Source organism: Anolis sagrei, chromosome 7, assembly GCF_037176765.1.
Source record: "Anolis sagrei isolate rAnoSag1 chromosome 7, rAnoSag1.mat, whole genome shotgun sequence".
In the NCBI taxonomy this organism is placed as follows: domain Eukaryota; kingdom Metazoa; phylum Chordata; class Lepidosauria; order Squamata; family Dactyloidae; genus Anolis; species Anolis sagrei.
Window position 1 is genome coordinate 26,196,932 of NC_090027.1, and position 22,961 is coordinate 26,219,892.

Here is a 22,961-nt window from a genome sequence, read left to right on the forward strand (position 1 = left end):
GGTCAGTTCTTACTGTTGCTACTTGGTCTTATACAGATTCCTCAGGAGAGAGATAAGGTGATTTGGTATGCCCATACCACCAAGAACTTGCCAGAGAATATGGAGGGCCTAAAGGTCAGAAAAAAACAGCTCTAGGGGCATTTGCAGTTCAGGAGTAAATGTTGCCCACCTGATCTCTTGCCTCATGGAAATAATTTTTGCACAGACTGTGATTTTAAGATAATATGTACTTTGTATATACATATTTAATGTACAAATATGTGTACATTGAAAAAAAAGAAAATGATGGTGGTGGGAGATGTTGATAAGCCATGGGGCATAAATTGGACTTATCCAAATCCAGCCCAAACTGCCCTATTGCTTCCAATAAAGCTGTGAATGATGGGCATCTCCCAGTGTATCCTAACAATGCCAGAGAGCAATGGTCAGTTTTGGTAGTGGGAGATGCTGGGGGACATTAATGAGGTTCATCAATCACATAACACCACTTCTTTTACTTTTAGGAAAATGTCCCCTTGTGTTCTAGAAACAATGATTAAAGAGCCGTCATAGAAGATGGCTTCCTGGATTCCATTTGAGTATTGCCATGGATGATGTCAGGGAACAAGCAATTGAATCATTTGCTATAGAAGCTTGGAGCTGCCTTAGGAGGAAGACATCTTGAGTGTTTGAGTATTTATTAGTATAAAAAATTTGGAAAGGTTTTCACTATGTCTCCATTTTGCTTAATTTTTTTCTCTATGTTGCAGCTAATGTTGCAGAAAGCTCTTTTGGAAATGACACAAGCCAGTCACTGCTAAGCATTTCTAAATCACATTGATTTCTACAGCAGAGGTTTAAGCGCATGCCTAACTGTTCCATCAATGAGACTTAAAAGGGCTTATCTTTGGCTAGATCATGCCCAGCCATAATAAATGGCAATCAATACTCTTATTTATAAGTATATCGGATTCATTGAAAATGGTTGTCAGAAGAAAAGATGGCATGTTCTACTCTATTACCTCTTGCATATATCCCATTTGTTGCCTTTCCCCCTACACTCTTCTATCCAGGTATAGCTAATACGTTCTGAAGATCTTGTATTTCTAATGTGCTATGATCACACCAGTGAGTTGCTCGCAGCAATCTGTTCCTGTTTTCAGACCCAGACATCAAAGGCAGTAATCTAATATATAGACAATATCACCCCGCACAGCTCCAGCTTTCTTTTGAACTTGAAGTATTTCTTGCTATGATACAAAAGAGGTCTCTGAAAGCTTCCAAGCCCAACTCCCCAGGCAGAGGAGCTTTGGGACAGAGCTTCATTCCTTTTGCTTGCACACAGAAGCATATAATTTATTTTTTGTGGACACAGAGCTACCGGTTGTTTGTAGGGCAGGCTAGTTTTATATCAGGCATGGATACACTTTTATTGAGCCGTATCCCCCAGAAACATCCACAGCAGTGTCACTGCCTTCTATAAATGCAGCCAGAACCCCTGTAAATAAAGAGAAATCACTGACAGTGGGGGAGATGCCTGGTCTCATTACCAGTCACTGCACGGTCCCCAGTCCTTGGTATCACTACCAGCAATAAGAAAAGAGACAATTTTCTTCTTGCTGATTCTGACGTCGATGCCGTCCCCAACCTTGCCTGCCTCTGGCAATGGCGTCATTGCTATAATGGAACTTTGATGGGGAGAACATTATTCCCTCGACCCAAGTTCCATTATCCACTTTCCTCTTGTTGTTTTATTGGTTTCCCCTGAGCGTGTTAATGGCCTTTCCTTTGGACAAGCCCATGCGGTAAGGCCCCTTGGAGTGCACCATAGGCTGACATGCAAGACATGCAGTCATAAAATTCCACAAGAAAACCTTCCAGCGTAACTTCCTCAACTGTTAGAGACACCATATCTGCTGCTAATATGCTGTAAATGGTCCTACTCCTAGGCTTTAAAATATAATAAGCTCATTACAGATATGCATGTCTTGACTCATTGGGAAGAAAATGGAGGAAGTGAAAGTTAGTGGAGTGAAGCCGCTGAAGCAGTAAAGAGAGAGAATTCATATTTACTGGAGGAAGTGTGAAAATGGCACTGAAGACAAGCAGGTAAACAGAATTTCATATGGGAATTCTATAGGGTAACAGAAAACTCGAGCTAACATACTGTATCAGGGTCATGCAGCACGAATCTATGTGAAGAGTGTCATGCATTGTGATACACAATAGTTGTGCTGAATGGCAACATTGCATAACTGAGCCAATACTCCAGGGATCCTCAAACTAAGGCCCGGGGGCCAGAAACGGCCCTCCAAGGCCATTCATCCGGCCCTCACTCAGGGTCAACCTAAGTCTGAAATGACTTGAAAGCACACAACAACAACAACAAAAACAACAACAACAACAACAACAACAGTCCTATCTCAGCAGCCAAAAGTAGGTCCACACTTCCCATTGAAATACTAATATTTGTTAAAATTGTTCTTCATTTTAATTTTTGTGATGAGGATATTGGAAAATACATATTTACTGATTTATGCATAAAATTGTAAGTACTTTACAAACACTGAAATGCATAGAAAAATCAGGCTCTCTGTGTGTATAGAAAGAAACCCAAGCTAACAGGACAAGCAAGCTGTGTCCAAGGCATGGCAAGAGGGAGGAGAAGGGGGGCATGTTATCTCTACATTCCAGGAGATAAGCCCATCCTAGCTGGTACAACTAGGCTCTAAGGAAGGAGCCAATCCCCCCTCGCTCCTGACAACTCAAAGTGGGCATCTTGACTGATGGATGCAGGCTGCTCCTAGAAATACACAGACATGCCTTTTTGCGTGTTGGAAGGTAGAACTTGATATTCTTATGATGCTAAGATGACGTAGGAATTACGTTAATGTATGTAGTAGTATGTTTCTTTGTTTGACTCCATTGGAGACTATAAAAGGCTCAGTCAATGCCTCTATCATTTGCTCTAGTTTTGCTTTTAGGGCGTGAGTCCACACCAGGGCCCCGGCTGGTAATAAATCCGTGCTTTTCAGACCTCCAGGACCTCTCTTTGTGTCTCCTTTCCTCAAACCCTTTCCCCTGCCATTTCAGTTGTATTGTTTTAAGTGTTTTTGCACTACAAATAAGATATATGCAGTGTGCATAGGAATCCATGTTTTTTTCAAACTATAATCTGGCCCTCCAACAGTTTGAGGGACGGTGACCTGACCCTCTGTTTAAAAGGTTTGAGGACCCCTGCAATACACCATATATGCAACTGAAATGCTCCATGTGTAAGACACAACCATACACCATGCATATATACATTCACGTGCAATGCATAACATATGAAATGGCAGTACAATGGCAACTCACTTCTGCAACCCTGAAATATATTTAGCTGTTCTTCAGACAAAAATGCCCAAACACTTCTGTAGAGGAACCTAAGCACATATAAGATATCAACAGGATTCAGGCCTGATTCCAACTGTGGACAGAATGCAGACAAAATAGCAAACCTTAGGCAGCTCCAAAAGCATTTGGAAAGAAATACACACAAAAGTTCATGATAGGAAAAATGAAGAAAAGAATGGCTCATAGTGCCCAAACAAGATTAGGACATGCTCAACATACGTAGAATCCGATTTGTACTGGTATGTGCGCATTAATGTGTGCTTAAAACTGGGAGGTTAGATGAAAGAAAAGGGCTTTTGCTCTGTGTTGATGCTATTGTTGTTGCCTTTAACCCAACTCTCTACTAGCTTTTCCTTGGCAAGATTTATTACAGGCTGACAATCCTTTATCTAGAATTCCAAAATCTGAACATGCCGAAATCAAAAATTGCACACATGGGTGGCTGAAATAGTAAAACCTGTGCTGTCTTATGGCTCAATGTACACAAACATTGTTTCATGCACGGAAATATCAAAAACATTGTACAAAATTGCCCTTAGACCATGTTTAAAAAGGTGTATATAAAAAGTGAATTTCATGTATTGTTGAAGGCTTTCATGGCCAGAATCACTGGGTTGTTGTAGGTTTTCCGGGCTATATGGCCATGTTCTAGAGGCATTTTCTCCTGACGTTTTGCCTGCATCTATGGCAAGCATCCTCAGAGGTAGTGAGGATCCATCCTCTGAGGATGCTTGCCATAGATGCAGGCGAAACGTCAGGAGAAAATGCCTCTAGAACATGGCCATATAGCCCGGAAAACCTACAACAACCCAGTGAGTTTCATGTCCCATTTCCAATACTGGATACCTATATCCAAATGTAGGCACTCCAAAATCTGGGGGAAATAATCTAAAATGCTTCTGGTCTTAAACATTTCAGATAAGGGGTACACAAACTGTTTTCAGAAGGGGTCTGCCTTTGACTTTCTCTAGGGTCGAGGCTGTGATTAACCCAAGATCACTCACTGGGTTTCCACAACTGGGTGGGTATTGGATTTTAGGTCTCCAAGAGTCCACATTCCACACTCAAACCACTTAACCATGCTACCAAACACAATTTTTTACTATATGGAGTAGCACACAATAGTTGGCCTTGTTCTCCCACTATATATCTATCTGTCACTTTCTGTAGAGAAGTAGATTTCACCTTCAAGCAAGAAAAAGTATCTTAAAAATAATGTAATTCAGACTTCCTATTGCCATGTTCCCTGAAATAATTTCATCTTCTGGTTTGTTTCCACATTCAAGGGGCAACTCGAAGCGCTGAAAGGAGTTGAAAGAGAATCAACAATCCCCAGCGAGATCAAAGCCTCTTGGTTCACCACTCTTTCGTTTGTGGATAAACAATCATGTAAACAAGGCAAGGACTGAGCCTGGTGGGTGGAGTACAAGATTCTTAGAAGAAAGAAAGAAAGAAAGAAAGAAAGAAAGAAAGAAAGAAAGAAAGAAAGCCAGCCAATGATCTGTCAGAAGAGCACTGGAGATTATCTTGTTTGGACAAAATAATGCCTACAGCTGTCACAAGTGTCTCAAGAACTTAGTAAAAGTAAAGGATTGGGATATTAACCCTTCCTTTTCAATTTGAATAATAAAAGAAAAATACCTTCTTCTTGATCACAGCAATTGTTTGCCATGCTCAAAAAATAAGAGTTTAAGCCTGAGCCTCTATTGACCACTGTAACTGGTTATGGTAGCATTGTGGTGGCAGAAGTAATTTTAAAAGTACCTAGTGGCCATGTGGGAGGAGAGCAATGTCCAATCTCGATAAAATAGTAAAAAGTAGAGACATCAAACTAGCAACAAAGATCCGCATAGTCAAAGCCATGGTATTCCCTGTAGTAACCTACGGATGTGAGAGCTGGACCTTAGGGAAGGCTGAGCGAAGGAAGGTAGATGCTTTTGAGCTGTGGTGTTGGAGGAAAGTTTGGAGAGTGCCTTGGACTGCGAGAAGATCCAACCAGTCCATCCTCCAGGAAATAAAGCCCGACTGCTCATTGGAGGGAAGGATACTAGAGACAAAGTTGAAGTACTTTGGCCACATCATGAGGAGACAGCAAAGCCTAGAGAAGACAATTATGCTGGGGAAAGTGGAGGGTAAAAGGAAGAGGGGCCGACCAAGGGCAAGATGGATGGACGGCATCCTTGAAGTGACTGGACTGACCTTGAAGGAGCTGGGGGTGGTGACAGCCGATAGGGAGCTCTGGCGTGGGCTGGCCCATGAGGTCACGAAGAGTCGGAGACGACTGAACGAATGAACAACAACAAGTGGCCATGAGGAGAGGGCAGAAAATGTAGTCTTTATTATCATCTACAGAGAAAGCTGTTAGATCCAGAGAAGTCAGTGACCAATTCACAACTTACTATGGGGCTTATACCAAAGCAAGTATATTCAGCTGCAGAGTCCCAGTGCAGTACAAATCATTTTCTTATCACATCAAGATCTCTCCCTTACAAAGGAAATCCGTCATCCATTTGACTCTTTACCCTTTACTTCAGCATCACTTTGATAGCCTGAATATTCCCTCTAATTTGAAAAAGGGCTTCAATTGGTCATTTGTGTTCTCTCCTCTGCGTGGCACTCCGGGTTGACTAATCAATCCCTTGCAGAATTTGAAACCTGGGCCTGACTAGCAACGCGGCATGAACTTACAAAGGGAATGAGTGCCAAGCAGTTTGGATAATGAGCTGACCAAATAATGGACCTCAAGAATAATGAAGTGCTCAAATAATGACCTACCAAGAGGCTGAATCAGCATGTAATGAACCAGTAAATAAGAAGCACACATTTCAGTTAATTTTGGCAAAAAGGATTTTTGAATATGGACTTGATTGTGGATTTTCCAGTACAGGACTTCAGCCGCCCACCACTAAATCCTAATTTAATTTAAATTTAATGCCACAGACATTAAACAATGATTTTGAAATGACAGTTGTCCCCTCCTTCCCATGAAATCAAGACAAAGTCTACATATGGAGTCCCTAATTCAGAAATAGGCAACAAGATGCTCTCCATAGGTTTAGGGTTACAACTGTGATCAGGCTGAGTCTATGTAGATGGTGGGTGGAGTACAAGATTATAGGTATTCTGAACTAAATTCTCAAATCTCTGGAGGGCTCTAAGTTACCTATTTGTGTCACATATTTAGAAATCCCATGTGGTAGGATGCATATTGGCCTTGGTAGCTTGTTATCCAATACAGGACAGGAGAAGAATTCAAAATGATCTTGACAGATTAAAGAGATGGGCCAAAACTAACAAAATGAAGTTCAACAGGGACAAATGCAAGATACTCCACTTAGGCAGAAAAAATGAAATGCAGAGATACAGAATGGGGGACAATGCCTGGCTCGAGAGCAATACGTGTGAAAAAGATCTTGGAGTCCTCGTGGACAGCAAGTTAAACATGAGCCAACAATGTCATGTGGCAGCAAAAAAGCCAATGGGATTTTGGCCTGCATCAACAGGAGCATAGTGTCTAGATCTAGGGAAGTCATGCTACCCCTCTATTCTGCCTTGGTTAGACCACACCTGGAATATTGTGTCCAATTCTGGGCACCACAATTGAAGAGAGATATTGACGAGCTGGAATGTGTCCAGAGGAGGGCGACTAAAATGATCAAGGGTCTGGAGAACAAGCCCTATGAGGAGCAGTTTCAAGAGCTGGGCATTTTTAGCCTGAAGAAGAGAAGGCTGAGAGGAGATATGATAGCCATGTATAAATATGTGAGAGGAAGTCACAGGGAGGATGGAGCAGCTTGTTTTCTGCTTCCCTGGAGACTAAGACACGGAACAATGGCTTCAAACTGCAAGAAAGGAGATTCCATTTGAACGTGAGGAAGAACTTCCTGACTGTGAGAGCCGTTCAGCAGTGGAACTCTCTGCCATGGAGTGTGGTGAGGGCTCCTTTGGAAGCTTTCAAACAGAGGCTGGATGGCCATCTGTCAGGGGTGCTTGAATGCAATATTCCTGCTTCTTGGCAGGGGGTTGGACAGGATGGCCCATGAGGTCTCTTCCAACCCAGAATGATTCTATGATTCTATGACAGCAGCCCACATATTAGTCTTTCTTCACTTTTTGGAAGAGTAATTGGTGAAAATTGAAGTCGGGGGAGAAAAGGTAATAGCAATTTTTCTAGAATTTTCACCCTCCTTTGTGTGAGGATGTGTGTAGGGGTGTAAACATATATTAATGGTGAAGGATGATGGGAACTGCATGCTGAAGGCACATATTCCTAGCAAAGCACAGGAAGGCTGACAGACTCAGTGGCTTTATGATATTATGAGTTGCATTACAGTAAACCCCTACCCACTTCAGCACATATGTCTCATCTCAGTCACTCTAGCTTTGATCAGCAGTAATGAACGATGAATGGAAAAACAAGGAAATAGAAGACAACAGGAAAGTAAATAATTTCAGAAATGAGAAGATTTTCTTCCCACGGCCTTGACCCTTCTTCTAGTCCATCCTTGGGACACCTCTTGTTCTTCTCTTCCCTCAATCACCCAATAATAATCCTGTCTTCTGTCTTTCATTCAGTCCCATATGTTGGGCAGCAGAAGCTGAACATACCTCCAGTTTTGAGATCATGATCTTCTAGTACTCTCTATTGACACTAACAATTCACTGGCAAGTTTCCTTCATATGTCTATGATATTGAAGAAGAACTAGTCATAGAAATTCCAATGAATGAACTTCAACTGTCATTCTCTCTCTCTTTTTTTTTTTACATACACAGACTCCACTGATAAATACATTTTCAATCATAATAACATCTCAGCTTTGAGGAGCTGCAGGGGGTTATTTCAATGGTATATTTTGTGTGCGTGTTTATACATAAATCTTCTTTCTGTAAGAGCTGATTTATACACCCAGAATCATCAGAAGCTATTATAAATCTAAATGCCAGCAGTAAAACAGATACTTCTTAATCAGTTTTGCCCCCTCCCCCAAATATACTTCTGTCAAGTCTGGGAATTGGGTGATAGTTAGAGATACAGAGGGAGGCACTATCTTGCCAGCAGAAAGACAACCACAAACGTATGCAAATATATCACAGATACACCTCTTAAATATAAAGGTCAGCACTTGCTCAATATACTGTTATGCATGTTACAAATATGAAAATGAAATTCATGTTCTATTGCTATTATTCCTGTGCCAAGCTATTTACGTTCTTTTCATTATACTGACATAGTTGAGTGTCATCTTGTGCTTATACATATGGAAATATTTGTTTATGTTTGAAGTATTAGTAATCCTAATCAAAATTCTTTAGAGAGCCCATTGCAACCCTAACTCAAAGATGCACCAGCTGTAGGGTATCAGGATTAGGCACAAACATCTCAAGACTGCAGAATTACCCATCTGCTAGCAGAACTTTCTTTTGTCAGCAGATTTCAAGGGATCCATCAACATCACAATCTCAACACCCAAACAGCTCTTCTGGCTAAAATCTTGTGTCTGTAATGGCAACTGAGGAAAGGAGGAGATTCAGGGCAAGAGTGGAGTGGCGGCAGACACAAGATCTAGGAAAATAGCCATAATGGCAGCCTAAAGTTAGGCCAAGGTGATAATAGTCCTAGATATTTTTCAACATGTCTAGAGAGACAAAGGATAGATTACTCATAGTTCCAGCTCCTTAATGTCAGTTCAGCTGGTCATTGGCCACATTTATTGGTGAAGATGGCATTCTTAAATTGATTGATATAACTAATCATGCAACAGAATTCGTATTTTGGGAATAACTTTACTAGTATCCAACCGCCAGAATTAATCCAGTCTCTGCCTGATTTCGATGGGGAAGTTCTGGTTCCGTCTGCCACTGTTAAAAGCCTTGGGGTTGTGTTGGACTCATCGCTGACGATGGAGACCCAGATCACTGCCATAAGTAAGCAGGCCTTTTTTAATCTTCGCCAGGCAAGGAAATTGGTATCCTACCTTTCAGTAGAAGCATTGGCAACAGTAATCCACGCAACAGTCACCACAAAGTGACTACTGCAACGCCTTATATGCCGGCCTTCCAAAGTCAACAACCCAGAAGATTCGGATGGTCCAAAATGCAGCAGCCAGGCTGCTAGTGGGATCATCTATACGATCCCATATTACACCGATTCTGCAACAACTGCATTAGCTACCAATAGAACATCGGATCTCTTACAAGATACTGATCATAACATTTAGAGCTCAAAATGGCCAAGGACCTTTATATCTTAGGGACCGCCTCATTCCTTTTCTCCATCAGTAATCACCTCGATCCACCCAGGAAAATCTCCTATACATACCAGCCCCTTGGGAGGTACACCTGGAAGCTACAAGGCATAGAGCTTTTTCGACCTATGCTCCAATTCTGTGGAACTCATTGCCTCCATACATTAGAGCAATGTCGGAGTTGTGACCTTTTGTAAAGGCGCTCAAGACTTGGCTGTTTGGTTGTGCATTTAAGTAATCAGATCTAATTTGCCAAATAGTCACTGTTGAATGTTTTTATGTTGAATGTTTTTATATTGTGTAAATGCTATTTTAGATTGTAAGTCGCTCGGAGCACCTTGGTGGAGAGCGACTAATTAAGAAATAAAGTGAAGTGAAGAAGTGAAGTATCCGCAGATTTTGCTATTTTGCAAAGAACCAGCATAATTTTTAAGGCACTTCTGAGAACACATTGTAGATCTTAGAAAAAATGTCAGTGGAAGCAATCAAATGCTATTTCCTCACAGGATAAGGTTTTCTTAAGTTGCTGATACTACTGGCTTTCAAAGGCTCACATCCCATTCCTACTACCAACTAAAATAGGACCATCAATGAAATTTATATGATTTAACACTGTCAAGTTACTGTTGATTAGCATATGTATATATACACTGTCAAGTTACCTGTTGACTTTTTAAATTTATTTATTTATTATTCAAACTTATATGCTGCCACTCCCCTAGGGCTCGGTGTGGCTTACAAGAAACAAACTCAAATCTAACATAATTTAAAACAACATATCAAAGATCGAAAGCCTTATGGTGAACCCATGAATTACATAAGGCTTGCTTAGGCATGGGATGCTCAGAAATGGTTTTCCCAGATCCCTCATTTGGAATTTATCTAGTACCTGGGATATGTGGAACGTAAAATTCAGCAATAAATTAAATAGGTCAACTGTAACTGAAACTACCAATCCTGTATGATATTGTGTCCTGAGCTTTGGACTACAACTGCAGACCATGGTTTGAATCCCTGCTTGACCATAAAAACAAACTGAGTGACCATGGGCAAGCCATAGTTTCAGATGAAGGCAAAGGCAAATCCTTGCCAAATGAATCTTGCCAAGATAACCCCATGATAAGTTCACCTTAAGATCACAATAACATATAAACTACTTGAAGACATACCACAATGGACATTAGCAACTGGTTTTGGGTCAGGGTTAATGTATTGGTCTCTTAAAATTCTTATACAGTCCCCAAAACAGGCCGGAGGATTGCCTTACAATATTTACAGGTGCACCAGGATTGTGATGCAGCCGGCTGAGTGTCAGCTGCATTAAGATCACTCTGACCAAAAGGTCATGAGTTCGAAGCCAGCCCGGGTTGGAGTGGGTTTCCAACCAATTGTGTAGCCTGTTGTCGACCTTTGCAACCTGAAAGACAGTTGCATCTGTCAAGTAGGAAAATTAGGTACCACCTTAAAGTGTGGGGAGGCTAAATTAACTAATTTATGAGGCCATAAAAAAGACTCCAGCAAAGCACTCCAGCAAAGAAAGCATGCGGGGAATGCGGAAGTACTTCATCAGTGTCGCAGATAGACGATGAAAGCGACAGCTCCCCTGGTTGGCCAGAAAAAGTTAAATAGCTTCTGTGTATGTCTGTATATGTTGTATGTTAAAATTGGCATTGAATGTTTGCCATATATGTGTACACTGTAATCCGACCTGAGTCCCCTGTGGGGTGAGAAGGGCGGAATATAAATGCTGTAAATAAAAATAAATAAATATCTATAGTATGAAATGACCACATTGTCTTTCTTCCTTTCTTCTGATTTATATTTTAGCTTTGTAGCTATGCTGGGACAGTTCAGAACAGTATTAACAAATATAAAAATCCAAACAAAAACCTCTAAAAGTAATAATACTAAAACAAATAAACTTTCAAAAGACCACTACATCTTAGTCTATTCCTGCTCCACAGCATTGTCGGCTGCTGGGGAAATACCATGGCCAGGTTTCTCTTCAAATTATGAGTGAACAGTGAATAAACCAGTGAACAAACTATTTTCAGCAGCAGCAGACCTATTCCAAAGTTATTTGGCTAGTTTACTGTCTTATGAATTGCACTCTTTTTAAAGTAACAAACAGCAGCCTGTTCTCCAAAACTCATTTCACTCATTTCAAAATCGATTTCATTCATTTCACACTCAAGAAAAGAAATGCCACCATTTTCCAGTGAGGATTGCACTCTTACCAAGGACGGTCAGCCGGGCTGGTCTGGAACGGATGGCGGCCTGAATAGCCTGGCATTCATACACAGCATCATCTTGGAGATCTGCTCTCAGGATCTTCAAGTGATGCTCCCCTGATAGATGGTCCCCTACAACCAAATAGCGTGGGTAGCCTGTGGCACACAAGAAAAATAAAGATCGAGTCAAGAAATTGATACAATTCCATATATCAGTAAATGAGTTCTCCAGTATCAAGGACTTTGAAAAATAAATATCCAAAGAACTTCAAAGTGTCCTAATTTCTAAATCTATCCGTTCATGATCAGTAGCTTCCCTTTCAATTGGCAGTGGATCCACACCAAATATTAGTCATTCCAAAGCGCTGAACCTTATCTCCAAAATAAGTTCATAACTTGGTAGGCCCTTTAAAGTCTTTATGAAAACTTTGAGCAATTTATTGCCTCGCTGATAATGTAAATCTCTAGTCACCACTATACAAGAAACAGCAGCATCAGTAGAGCTTAATTTTTTTTTTGAAGTGCATCAACCAGAATCCACCAACTGGAATTCTAGGCAATTCTGGGAGATCACTCTGACCAAAAGGTCATGAGTTCGAAGCCAGCCCCGGTTGGAGTGGGTTTCCAACCAATTGTGTAGCCTGTTGTCGACCTTTGCAACCCGAAAGACAGTTGCATCTGTCAAGTAGGAAAATTAGGTACCACTTAAAGTGTGGGGAGGCTAAATTAACTAATTTATGAGGCCATAAAAAAGACTCCAACAAAGCACTCCAGCAGAAAGCATGAGGGGAATGCAGAAGTACTTCATCAGTGTCACAGATGGATGATGAAAGCGACAGCTCCCCTGGCAGCCAGAAAAAGTTAAATAGCCTCTGTGTATGTCTGTATATGTTGTATGTTAAAATTGGCATTGAATGTTTGCCATATATGTGTACACTGTAATCTGTCCTGAGTTCCTTGCGGCGTGAGAAGGGCGGAATATAAAAGCTGTAAATAAATAAACAAACAAACAAATAAATAAATAAATGTCCTCCATCTTTTCTAAACTCTGCAAGTATTACTGTCAGCCTGATTCATGAGCATCCTAAGTATAGGCCAGGCTGCAGAGACAGAAGATTATGTAGTTACAGTTATTGGACTGCACAGTGTTAATAGTAGTAGAAGTATTATGAATGTATTTATCCAGCAACATTTCTGGACCATTTATCATAAAACAACATGTAAGCAGCATCAGAATAGCAATGCATATAAAATCTTAAAACAACACATAATAAGTTGCTGCTGCTGCTATTAGAAGATATAGTTAACATTCTGTTCAACTTTTAATTCTGGCTGCTTTGTAGTTTTGAGGTTCTTTCAAACTGCATAATAATAGCAGTATGATTCCATTTTAAGCCATTTGGTTGTTCAACAAGGACCCCGGCCTAGGGGGACTCAGGGTGACTTCCAATTGGCAACAATTTGATGCTGCATCATAAAATACAAAACAGCAATTATAACAGTTAAAAACATAAACATTAAGACATAAAAATTCAAACAGTATACTTACAGTCCATTGAGATATTACCAGTCTGGTGGCTATTTATCTAGCTATATACTATTGAGTACTCCACTTAACTTATCCAAATCCACTTCCAAGCCATAGTCAAACATTATCAATTGTCCTTTAACCTAGTTGCCCGAAGGCCTGTTTCCCACATCCACAATTTTACCTTCTTTCTAAAGGTGAGGAGAGATGATGATGACCTAATTTCCCTGGGAAGTGGGTGGGGGGCTACCACCGAGAAGGCCCTGTCCCTCATCCCCACCAACCGTGTTTGAGACAGAGGAGGTTAATCCCTACTCAACCATAGAAACCAATTAGATAATACCAGACAAGGCATACTCTCTCAGCTTTAGAAGAAAGCAATAGCAAACCTCCTTTGAATGGATCTTGCCAAGAAAATACTAGAGATGTCATGAAGGCACCAACAGCAACAACATTATTTCTTTGGGCTCTTTCAAAACCCATTAATTCTTTGTGAGCTAGGAGGAAAAGTCACATACAGAAAATGTGGATGTACATAATAAGAAATTATGCTTTCTCCCAAACCAACTCTTTCTCCGAGCAGAGAGTGTTTATCTTTTTATCCTTATTGGTTTTTGCTGTTTGGTTTTGCTTTCAATAAAGAGGGGCATTTAATAACAATGCCCCCCACATGCAGTCTGAAGTGGTTCACTACATTTGGTGTAAACTAGACCTAAATGAAGTGCTTAAACACCTCTAAGCACCCAGCAGTCAACCAGTGAATCGGAACACATCTTTCTTCACTCAAAGAGCATTAAAGTACATGCTTACGCCCTTATGTGTTAAAGTCTATGAAGAGCTTTGAAAAAAAATGTGTAAAGTGTACTTGAGAAGAAAATGGGGATGCACAGTTTTAACCTAGTCCAATATCTAGACAGATGCTTCCCTTTATTTGGGGAAATAATGCTGTTATCAAAACTCAGATTCTGAATGCATTGAAAAGAGGGCTGAAAATACAGGCAGTCCTCAAGTTACAAACAAGACAGGTTCTATAGGTTTGTTCTTAAGTTTTTTTTTTTTTTTTTTACAAAAAATCAGAACAGGTACATTTTAAAAGTGTAACTCCACACACACACACACATGCTTTGGGGTGCATAGGAAAGGTTTAATACCCATGTGGTGTTTCCTTTGCTGTATGCGCTCCTGTTCAGAAGATTGGGGGTGGAGGCTCCTTCTTTGGAAGCTTTTAAACAGAGATTGGATGACCATCTGTTGGGGGTGCTTTGAACGCAATTTTCCTGCTTTTTGGTAGGGAGTTCTATGATTCCAACATGAGCCAACAATGTCATGTAGCGGCAAAAAAGCTAATGGGATTTTGGCCTGCATCAATAGGAGCAGAATAATGCTACCCTTCTATTCTGCCTTGGTTAGACCACACCTGGAATATTGTGTCCAATTCTGGACACCACAATTGAAGAGAGATATTGACAAGCTGGAATGTGTCCAGAGGAGGGCGACTAAAATGATCAAGGGTTTGGAGAACAAGCCCTATGAGGAGTGGCTTAAAGAGCTGGGCATGTTTAGCCTGAAGAAGAGAAGGCTGAGAAGAGATATGATAGTCATATATAAATATGTGAGAGGAAGTCACAGGGAGGAGGGAGCAAGCTTGTTTTCTGCTTCCCTGGAGAATAAGATGGGGAACAATGCCTTCAAACTACAAGAAAGGAGATTCCATCTGAACATGAGGAAGAACTTCCTGACTGTGAGAGCTGTTCAGCAGTGGAACTCTCTGCCCTGGAGTGTGCTGGCGGCTCCTTCTTTGGAAGCTTTAAAACAGAGGCTGGATGGCCATCTGTCAGGGGTGCTTTGAATGCAATATTCCTGCTTCTTGGCAGAGTGTTGGACTGGATGGCCCATGAGGTCTCTTCCAACTCTTTGATTCTATGATTCTATGTGAGAGGAAGTCACAGGGAGGAGGGAGCAAGCTTGTTTTCTGCTTCCCTGGAGACTAGGATGGGGAACAATGGCTTCAAACTACAAGAAAGGAGATTCCATCTAAACATGAGGAAGAACTTCCTGACTGTGAGAGCTGTTCAGCAGTGGAACTCTCTGCCCTGGAGTGTGGTGGAGGCTCCTTCTTTGGAAGCTTTAAAACAGAGGCTGGGTGGCCATCTGTCAGGGATGCTTTGAATGCAGTTTTCCTGTTTCTTGGCAGGGGGTTGGACTGGATGGCCCATGAGGTCTCTTTCAACTCTATGATTCTATGATTCTATTTCACTTTACTTTCTGGTTCTGTGACAATTGGATTTTGAAAAAAATGGCTTGTTGTGGAAACAAAGATTGGTGAGAGAGCTTCAGTGAAGACACCTTTTCCCCATTGTAACTCTTTCAGAAGTGAATTTCCCTTTAGAAGGGTAGATTTCACTCACTTCCTGTTGTTTCACCCCCATACTTAACTATGAGTCATTTGTAATTTGGATGTCCATAACTCGGGGAGTGCCTGTAAATGTATTGTTGTCTGGGGCATAGGAAAGTACTGACTGACACTGGATGACCATACTGGGCTTCATCTCACCAGTTCGCCAAGTTACCATGAGATTCAAGTCTCGGCCATCTCTGAAATCTTCATTTCCTAGGAAGCCCGATGATTAATGAGCTGTGAAGCAGAGGCAGCTTGGCACACTCGCATGGTTCTTCTCCTCCCCCCCCCCCCTCCCCGCTTTGTTTTTCAAGCTATCAACAGCAGGATTTGCTCTCATGAACCACGAGAAATACAAATGAAGGGTTTGTTTGTATTTAGCTAATTAGATGACTAGCTGAGCTAGTAGCGCACATGCAGGCTTGCGAACACAGAGCTGGCAAAGTTAATTGCCGAACTTGCTCAGAATGATACGTCAGCCACATTAGCTCTTGGTATGCATTCCCCGTTCTGAAGTTTCGGGGCAAATAATAAACCATTGGAAGCATGGAGTGGGGAGTGAAAGGGAGAATACATAATCCAAAGTTCAAAGGAGAGGATGGAGACATTTATCCAAGTGGTTGCATGGCTCTTTCCCTCCCTGGAAAATGTAGGCAAAGAAAAACAGTGGAGGGAGGGAGGGAGGCTGGCCAGAAGATAAGGCTTTCACACCACTCTAACCATGATGGTTTCTTATGTTGTTGTGTGCTTTCAAGTCATTTCTGGCTCATGGTGACGCTAAAGGGTTTCTTGATGAAATTTGTTCTGAGGAAGATTGTCTTTGCCTTTCTCCGAGGCTCAGAGAGTATGACTTGCCCAAGGTCATTTTGTGGATTTCCATGGCTGAGCAGGGAAATCCAGAGCTGTAGACCAACCCTTAAACCACGACACCATGCTGACTCTCTGTTATGAATTGTTATAATTATAATTGGATTTTTGCATCTCGGGGCAAGGGAAGACATTCGAGTAAGAGTGTTCCCTTAGAAACATTTTTAAGATACGGAGTGTTTCTGGTGTCATTGCTTTCAGCTTCTCCAAAGTTTTCAGGTGTTCTACCTAGACTTTTCAGGTGCTACCTGGACACTGTATCCTTGTGGAAGTGAAGGGCTCACCTGAGACACCATCTTTCCAGCTGTCATCTCCCTAGCCTCAGGAGAGCATGAGACCCAGTTGCTGAACTCTGCTAATGCCTTTGAGGATAAATCAGGGCAGTGATGAAAAGAGCCAGGAAGCCAACAAAATAACTCTAACTAGAAGGGCCTGGGAGTTAGGACCAAACTTTGCCACTTTCTCTCCACTTGTTTATTTGTGTTTTTGCTTGCTTCGTAGAGCTCTGAATCTCCCAGTCTAACCACCTTCTTTCCAGCACCCAACAAGATTCTTATCCTAGGTAAAGGTAATTGTTTTCCCTTGACATTAAGTCTAGTTGTGTCTGACTCTGGGGGTTGGTGCTCATCTCCATTTCTAAGCCGAAGAGCCGGTGTTTGTAGCTGTCTCCAAGGTCATGTGGTCGGCATGACTACATGGAGTGCCTTTCTTATCCTAAAGCCAGTTAATTGCATACTTCAGAGGACTGTCTTCAAGGTGTTTTATTGATCTATATTAACCGTATGCTACTGTTTTATTTGTTTTTAACTGTTTTATGATGTTTTTGAGCATTGAATTTTGCTATTGTTAACTGCTCTGAGTTGCCCAAGGGCTGAGAAGAGCGGCATACAAATATAGTAAATAAATAAATAAATTGAAGCTGCTGTGATTGAGTTTTGGTCCAAATATTTGGATTTCTACTTTGGTGAGACAACAACACTCTTTGGCATATATGTCTAAAGAACTTTGAAAACTACTACTCTCAAGATTTCATAGTGTTGAGCCATAGCAATTAAAGTAGTTTCAAACTGCATTAATTCTACAGTGTAGATGAATTCCGAGAGAAGAATTCTGGGCTAGAGAGGTCTTCCATTTCATGTGTTTCTTTAGAAGAACAATTTCTGAGGTTCTTTAGAAGAACAAATGTCTTCCTTACATCTTGGAGTAATGTGTTTGAACAGAGCTTAGCTTGTGCAAATGCTCTGAAGCAGCATACAGTCTCCCTCTGATGCATAGATCTCCCTCTTGGGTACAGTAAGAGGATGCCTCGCATCATTGCTCTCAGGCATGGCAGAGTATTCCCATTTTACAGTAGACTCCTGAGGTTTGGAGTGTGCAGATGGGATAATTTTTTCTTTTGTCATTGCCGGCAGGCTTATAGTGGGCTTTAAGATCTGATTCAAACATGCAAAGCCATGTGGTGCTCAAAGTGATGGACCTGATCGGTCTATACACATGCATGGTGTGTAGGCATGCATGACTCTAGTTATTGGATGTTGCAACACATATTTAAAAGTGTTTGCTAATACCAATGGGGGGAAGAGCTAGACAGGTAGAGCTTCAGCAGTTTGCTTTGGCCTACTGGCAAAGGCAAGATTCTGCCCCCTCTCCCCTCATTTCCTGCCGTAATTTAATACAAACATATTTTGCACTTTGAACTGTTTATACCAGGGGTCCTCAAAGTTTTTAAACAGAGGGCCAAGTCACAGTCCCTCAAACTATTGTAGGGCCGGATTATAATTTGAAAAATCATGAATGAGTTCCTATGCACACTGCACATATCTTATTTCTAGTGCAAAAACACATAAAAACAATACAGTAATTAAAATGAAGGACAATTTTAACAAATATAAATTTATTAGTATTTCAATGGGAAGTGTGGGCCTGCTTTTGGCTGATGAGATAGGATTGTTGTTGTGTGCTTTCAAGTCATTTCTGACTTAGGTTGACCCTGAGCGAGGGCTGGGTAAATGACCTTGGAGGGCCGTATCCGGCCCTCGGGCCTTAGTTCGAGGACCCCTGGTTTATACCAATGGAAGTAAGCCAAAGACAAGAGGGAGAGGATGAAAGCCCCCCCCCCCACATACATCTCCTTGTACCCCACTTTGCTATGCCCTCTCTCGGGTGCTTGTAGTTCTGAATTGAGAGACAGCATGATAGAGAGTTTGAGTACTGGATTATGGTAGCGGAAGACCAGAGTTTGTAACCCCACTCAACCTTGGAAGCCCACAGGGTGACCTTGGGCAAGTCAGACTCTATAACTTGCAAAAGAAGGAATGGTTGAACCTGCTCTGAGAATATGAAAACCCAGTGAAAGGTCCACCTTAAATCAGAATTTACTTGGACGCACACAAAGACAACTGAATGATGCATGTTTTCTTTTCAAGGATATGAGTCATAATTTCCAATAGGAGCCAGTGTGACATTAGAAGATGTAGAAAGCTTACTTGAGAGATCCCTGCCTACTCCAAGAGCGAGCCCATCTTTAATCCACAGCACGATTCCATTGTACTCTGGAATGGCACACAGCAGGGTCACAGGTTGCCCGGCAATCACTACCTGGTCCTGAGGCTGCTGGGTAAAAGAAGATGCTGGCCCTAGGGAAAAGAAAAAGAGGAGACATACATGATTATGTGCTGCAATCATATTTTTTTAATTGACTACTTCATTAAAAAGCATATATTATGCGTTTCTTCCAGAATTGGAACTCAAGGCATACAAAATGATGAAAATACAATACAAATAACAACAGGCACAGATAAATATGAACATTTTTCTGACAGCCTGGATCCAAGTAGTTCAGGACATTATATGTCATAATGTGTCCAGAAACACACTGATAGCTAGTCAAGTTTCAACATGGTGATATTTGCATTTCTGGGACTCTGTTCAGGTCTATCCCATGTGTTATTATAAGGCTTGATCTGCTCAGGAGTCACCAGTACATTTTCATATACCTGAACAAGTTGCTGATGTAAAATAAGATTTTAGAAATTATATTAATGGTTACTGGATGCAGATGATGGGTTATAGAGAAAACCCTTGTTTTCATCTGCTCTAAGGGTTTTTACACCACAAGAAAGCATCCGTTCACCTAGGATGGAAATTCAGGCCCCTTCTACACTGCCATATAAAATCCAGATTATCTGCTTTCAACTGAATTATATGGCAGTGTAGTCTCATATAATTCAGTTCAAAGCAGATAATGTGGATCATCTGCTTTGATAATCTGGTTATATGGTAGTGTAGAAGTGGCCTCAGTCATTGGGCTCCTTGAGGCTCCTCAGAACCTCTTCATGGCCCACAGGTTTCCTTAAAGCCAGAAGTGCAAAAAATCTAGAATCATAGAATCATAGAATTGGAAGAGACCTCATGGGTCATCCAGTCCAACCTCCTGCCAAGAAGTAGGAATATTGCATTCAAAGCACCCCTGACAGATGGCCATCCAGCCTCTGTTTAAAAGCTTCTAAAGAAGGAGCTTCCACCACACTCCGGGGCAGAGAGTTCCACTGCTGAACGGCTCTCAGTCAGGAAGTTCTTCCTGATGTTTAGATGGAATCTCCTTTCTTGTAGTTTGAAGCCATTGTTCTGTGTCCTAGTCTCCAGTCCTGTCTTACGACCTTCTGTAGAATCTATATCCCATTCTTGATAGCACATCCAAAATTTCAACTAAACTTTTCTTCCCAAGTTTGGAGAAATACCTGAACTAGCAAGATTCAATGACTACCACTAATTCAAATTGTATGAAATACTACGGCTTTTCTGAGAGCTAAATATGCCTCCTGAAAGTAGCTTTAGCTTTGACCAACAAAAGAAGAGCAGATTAGGGTTCTATTAAAGTGTTAAAAGTTTCTTTTTAAATCCACTAAGCTAGTTTTGATGTAAGAGCAAGGGCTGGTGATGCGGGAAGAGAATCACAATTTTCAGCTTAAAAGCGGGAAAAATCACAGAGTGTAATTCGTGTTCATAAATTATTTGCCATTGAGTGAACAAAAGCTCAGCATGAGCCTAGTCCTCCTTGAGGAAGAGCCATGTGGCTGAAGTTGAGGAGAGGAAACAATTATAAATCCTGAACTTAAAAGCAAACAGAATGTATCCTTTGAGCACACTCAGTTGGCATTTGCTGTGATTTCAGCAGACTAATGAGGCCTTGCCTTCTTTGGTGGCATCACCAGGGGGCAAGTAAAATGATATATACTGTACCATGCACACGCTTATAGGCATTGTGGCTGCTGGGATAATATGCATGAGGGATGTGGTAAGTGGCTCATTAAGCAACTTGACAGCATCTCTTTGTACCCATCCAGGATGAATACAAAAACTGCTCAATTATCACAAAAGAGAGCCACCTCTATGGTCTCCTATTAAATGCTCCTGTCTCTCTACTGTGGGCAATGGTCCTCATTTCTCTCTTGGATTCCAAGGGGAAAAGCACAATGGAGAATCTATTATGGAATAAAGCCTCTTAAAAGACCAATTTACCACCATAGTTTAAGCAATAATCTTCCCCTTCTTGACAACTTCACAATGAGACTTATCAGTTGAGGGTGCTACAGCAGGAACAAAATGGCAAGCTTGAAAGAGCAACCTTGGATCTACAGCCATCAGCCACTAATGCAGTGTTTCTCAACCTTCCTAATGCCGCGACCCCTTTATACAGTTCCTCATGTTGTGGTGACCCCAACCATACAATTATTTTTGTGGCTACTTCATAACTGTAATTTTACTACCATTGTCAATCATAATGTAAATATCTGATATGCTGGATGCATTTTCATTCACTGGACCAAATTTGGCACAAATACCCGATACGCCCAAATTTGAATACCCGGGGCTTGGGGGGGGGATTGATTTTGTCATTTGGGAGTTGTAGTTTCTGGGATTTATAGTTCATCTACAATCAAAGAACTCCACCAACAATGGAATTGAACCAAACTTGGCATACAGAACTCCCATGACCAACAGAAAATACTGGAAGGGTTTGGTGGGCATTGACCTTAGGTTTTGGAGCTGTAGTTCACCTACATCCAGAGAGGACTGTTGACTTAAACATGATGGCTCTGGACCAAACTTGGCATGAATACTCAATATGCCCAAATGTGTACACTGGTGGAGTTTGGAGAAAACTGACCTTGACATTTGGGGGTTGTAACTGCTGAGATTTCTAATTCACCTACAATCAAAGAGCTTTCTGAACACCACTAACAACAGAATTGGGGCAAACTTCCCACACAGAACCCCCATGACCAAGAGAAAAATACTGTTTTTGATGGTCTTTTGTGATTCCTCTGACACCCCATTGAGACCCCTCCAGGGATCCCGACCCCCAGTTTGAGAAACACTGTACTAATGGGAAAATCTGCCCAGATGGAAGCAGAAGATTGACCCAAGAACTGAGAGACATAGGACTGATTTTGCACTAAAGAAGATTGTGCAAATGAGGTTTTAATACCCCCAACACCATGTGAAGCCCTGTCAACATTCAATTGGATGGTGTATTAAAATATCACAGGTGAAAGCAAGGAGTTATATAAATTTTCTAAAACATTTTAAACATGTTTTCTCTTATTGAACCGGCCACTGAAAATTTAAACCCCTTTTCCCAAAGATGTTCCCAGTGTTCCAAGTCAATATTTCTACCTCAGTCTTTGGCCCACGTAATCATAACCATTTTATTCGGTTGTCTACTATATTGCATTCTAGAATATATTTATAAAACCTGGAGATTGTTGCCCTTCTCAAGGATACATTCTAACTCTGATTTTTTTAGAGGCAAATCCTACCCTCACATCCTTCCTAAATTTGTAATGCAATTGAAAGAAGCTGGATCAGTCTTTTATCCCTGATTCTTCTCCCCTTGAGTATCTATTGCCCTTTCCCTTTAACCAGATATTCCTTGTATGCTCCAGATTCTGTGTGTGCAGCCAGTCTCAGGACTGCTTCCAATGGATACAGCCATAACGGGGTCTGTTGATGGTCTTCCATCCAAGAACGATTGAGGTCTAACTCTGTTTATCTGCCAAGATCAGACAGGAACTGATGCTGAGTTAACAAAACCTTTCTGTAACACATTGCTTTTGTTTTCCTACCAATCCATGTGATGCTATTATGGATTTTTTGCACGATTTGTTCAGATGGGGTCTGGCATTGCTGTATTGTGAGGCTGAGAGAGAGCACTCTTTGCCTAAGGGCAGTTTTCATGAAAGGTTCAAACCCTAGTCTTCCAAAGCTTAAGTCCAAAACACAAAGCACTGCACCACGTTTGCTGTGTTTTTCA

The 22,961-nt window shown here is 41.3% G+C and overlaps 1 protein-coding gene across 3 annotated transcripts in view; it reads right to left on the reverse strand.

Annotated features, from left to right (window-relative positions):
- The window catches only part of KIRREL3 (kirre like nephrin family adhesion molecule 3), a 952,985-nt gene that overhangs the window by 348,699 nt on the left and 581,325 nt on the right, over positions 1-22,961 (reverse strand). For all 3 annotated transcript variants that reach the window (XM_060787109.2, XM_060787106.2, XM_060787107.2), the window contains 2 exons: positions 19,132-19,281; positions 11,859-12,008 (listed from right to left, as the gene is read on the reverse strand). In XM_060787109.2, the coding sequence (XP_060643092.1) occupies positions 11,859-12,008; positions 19,132-19,281 (300 nt within the window). The remainder of the gene's footprint in view (positions 1-11,858; positions 12,009-19,131; positions 19,282-22,961) is intronic.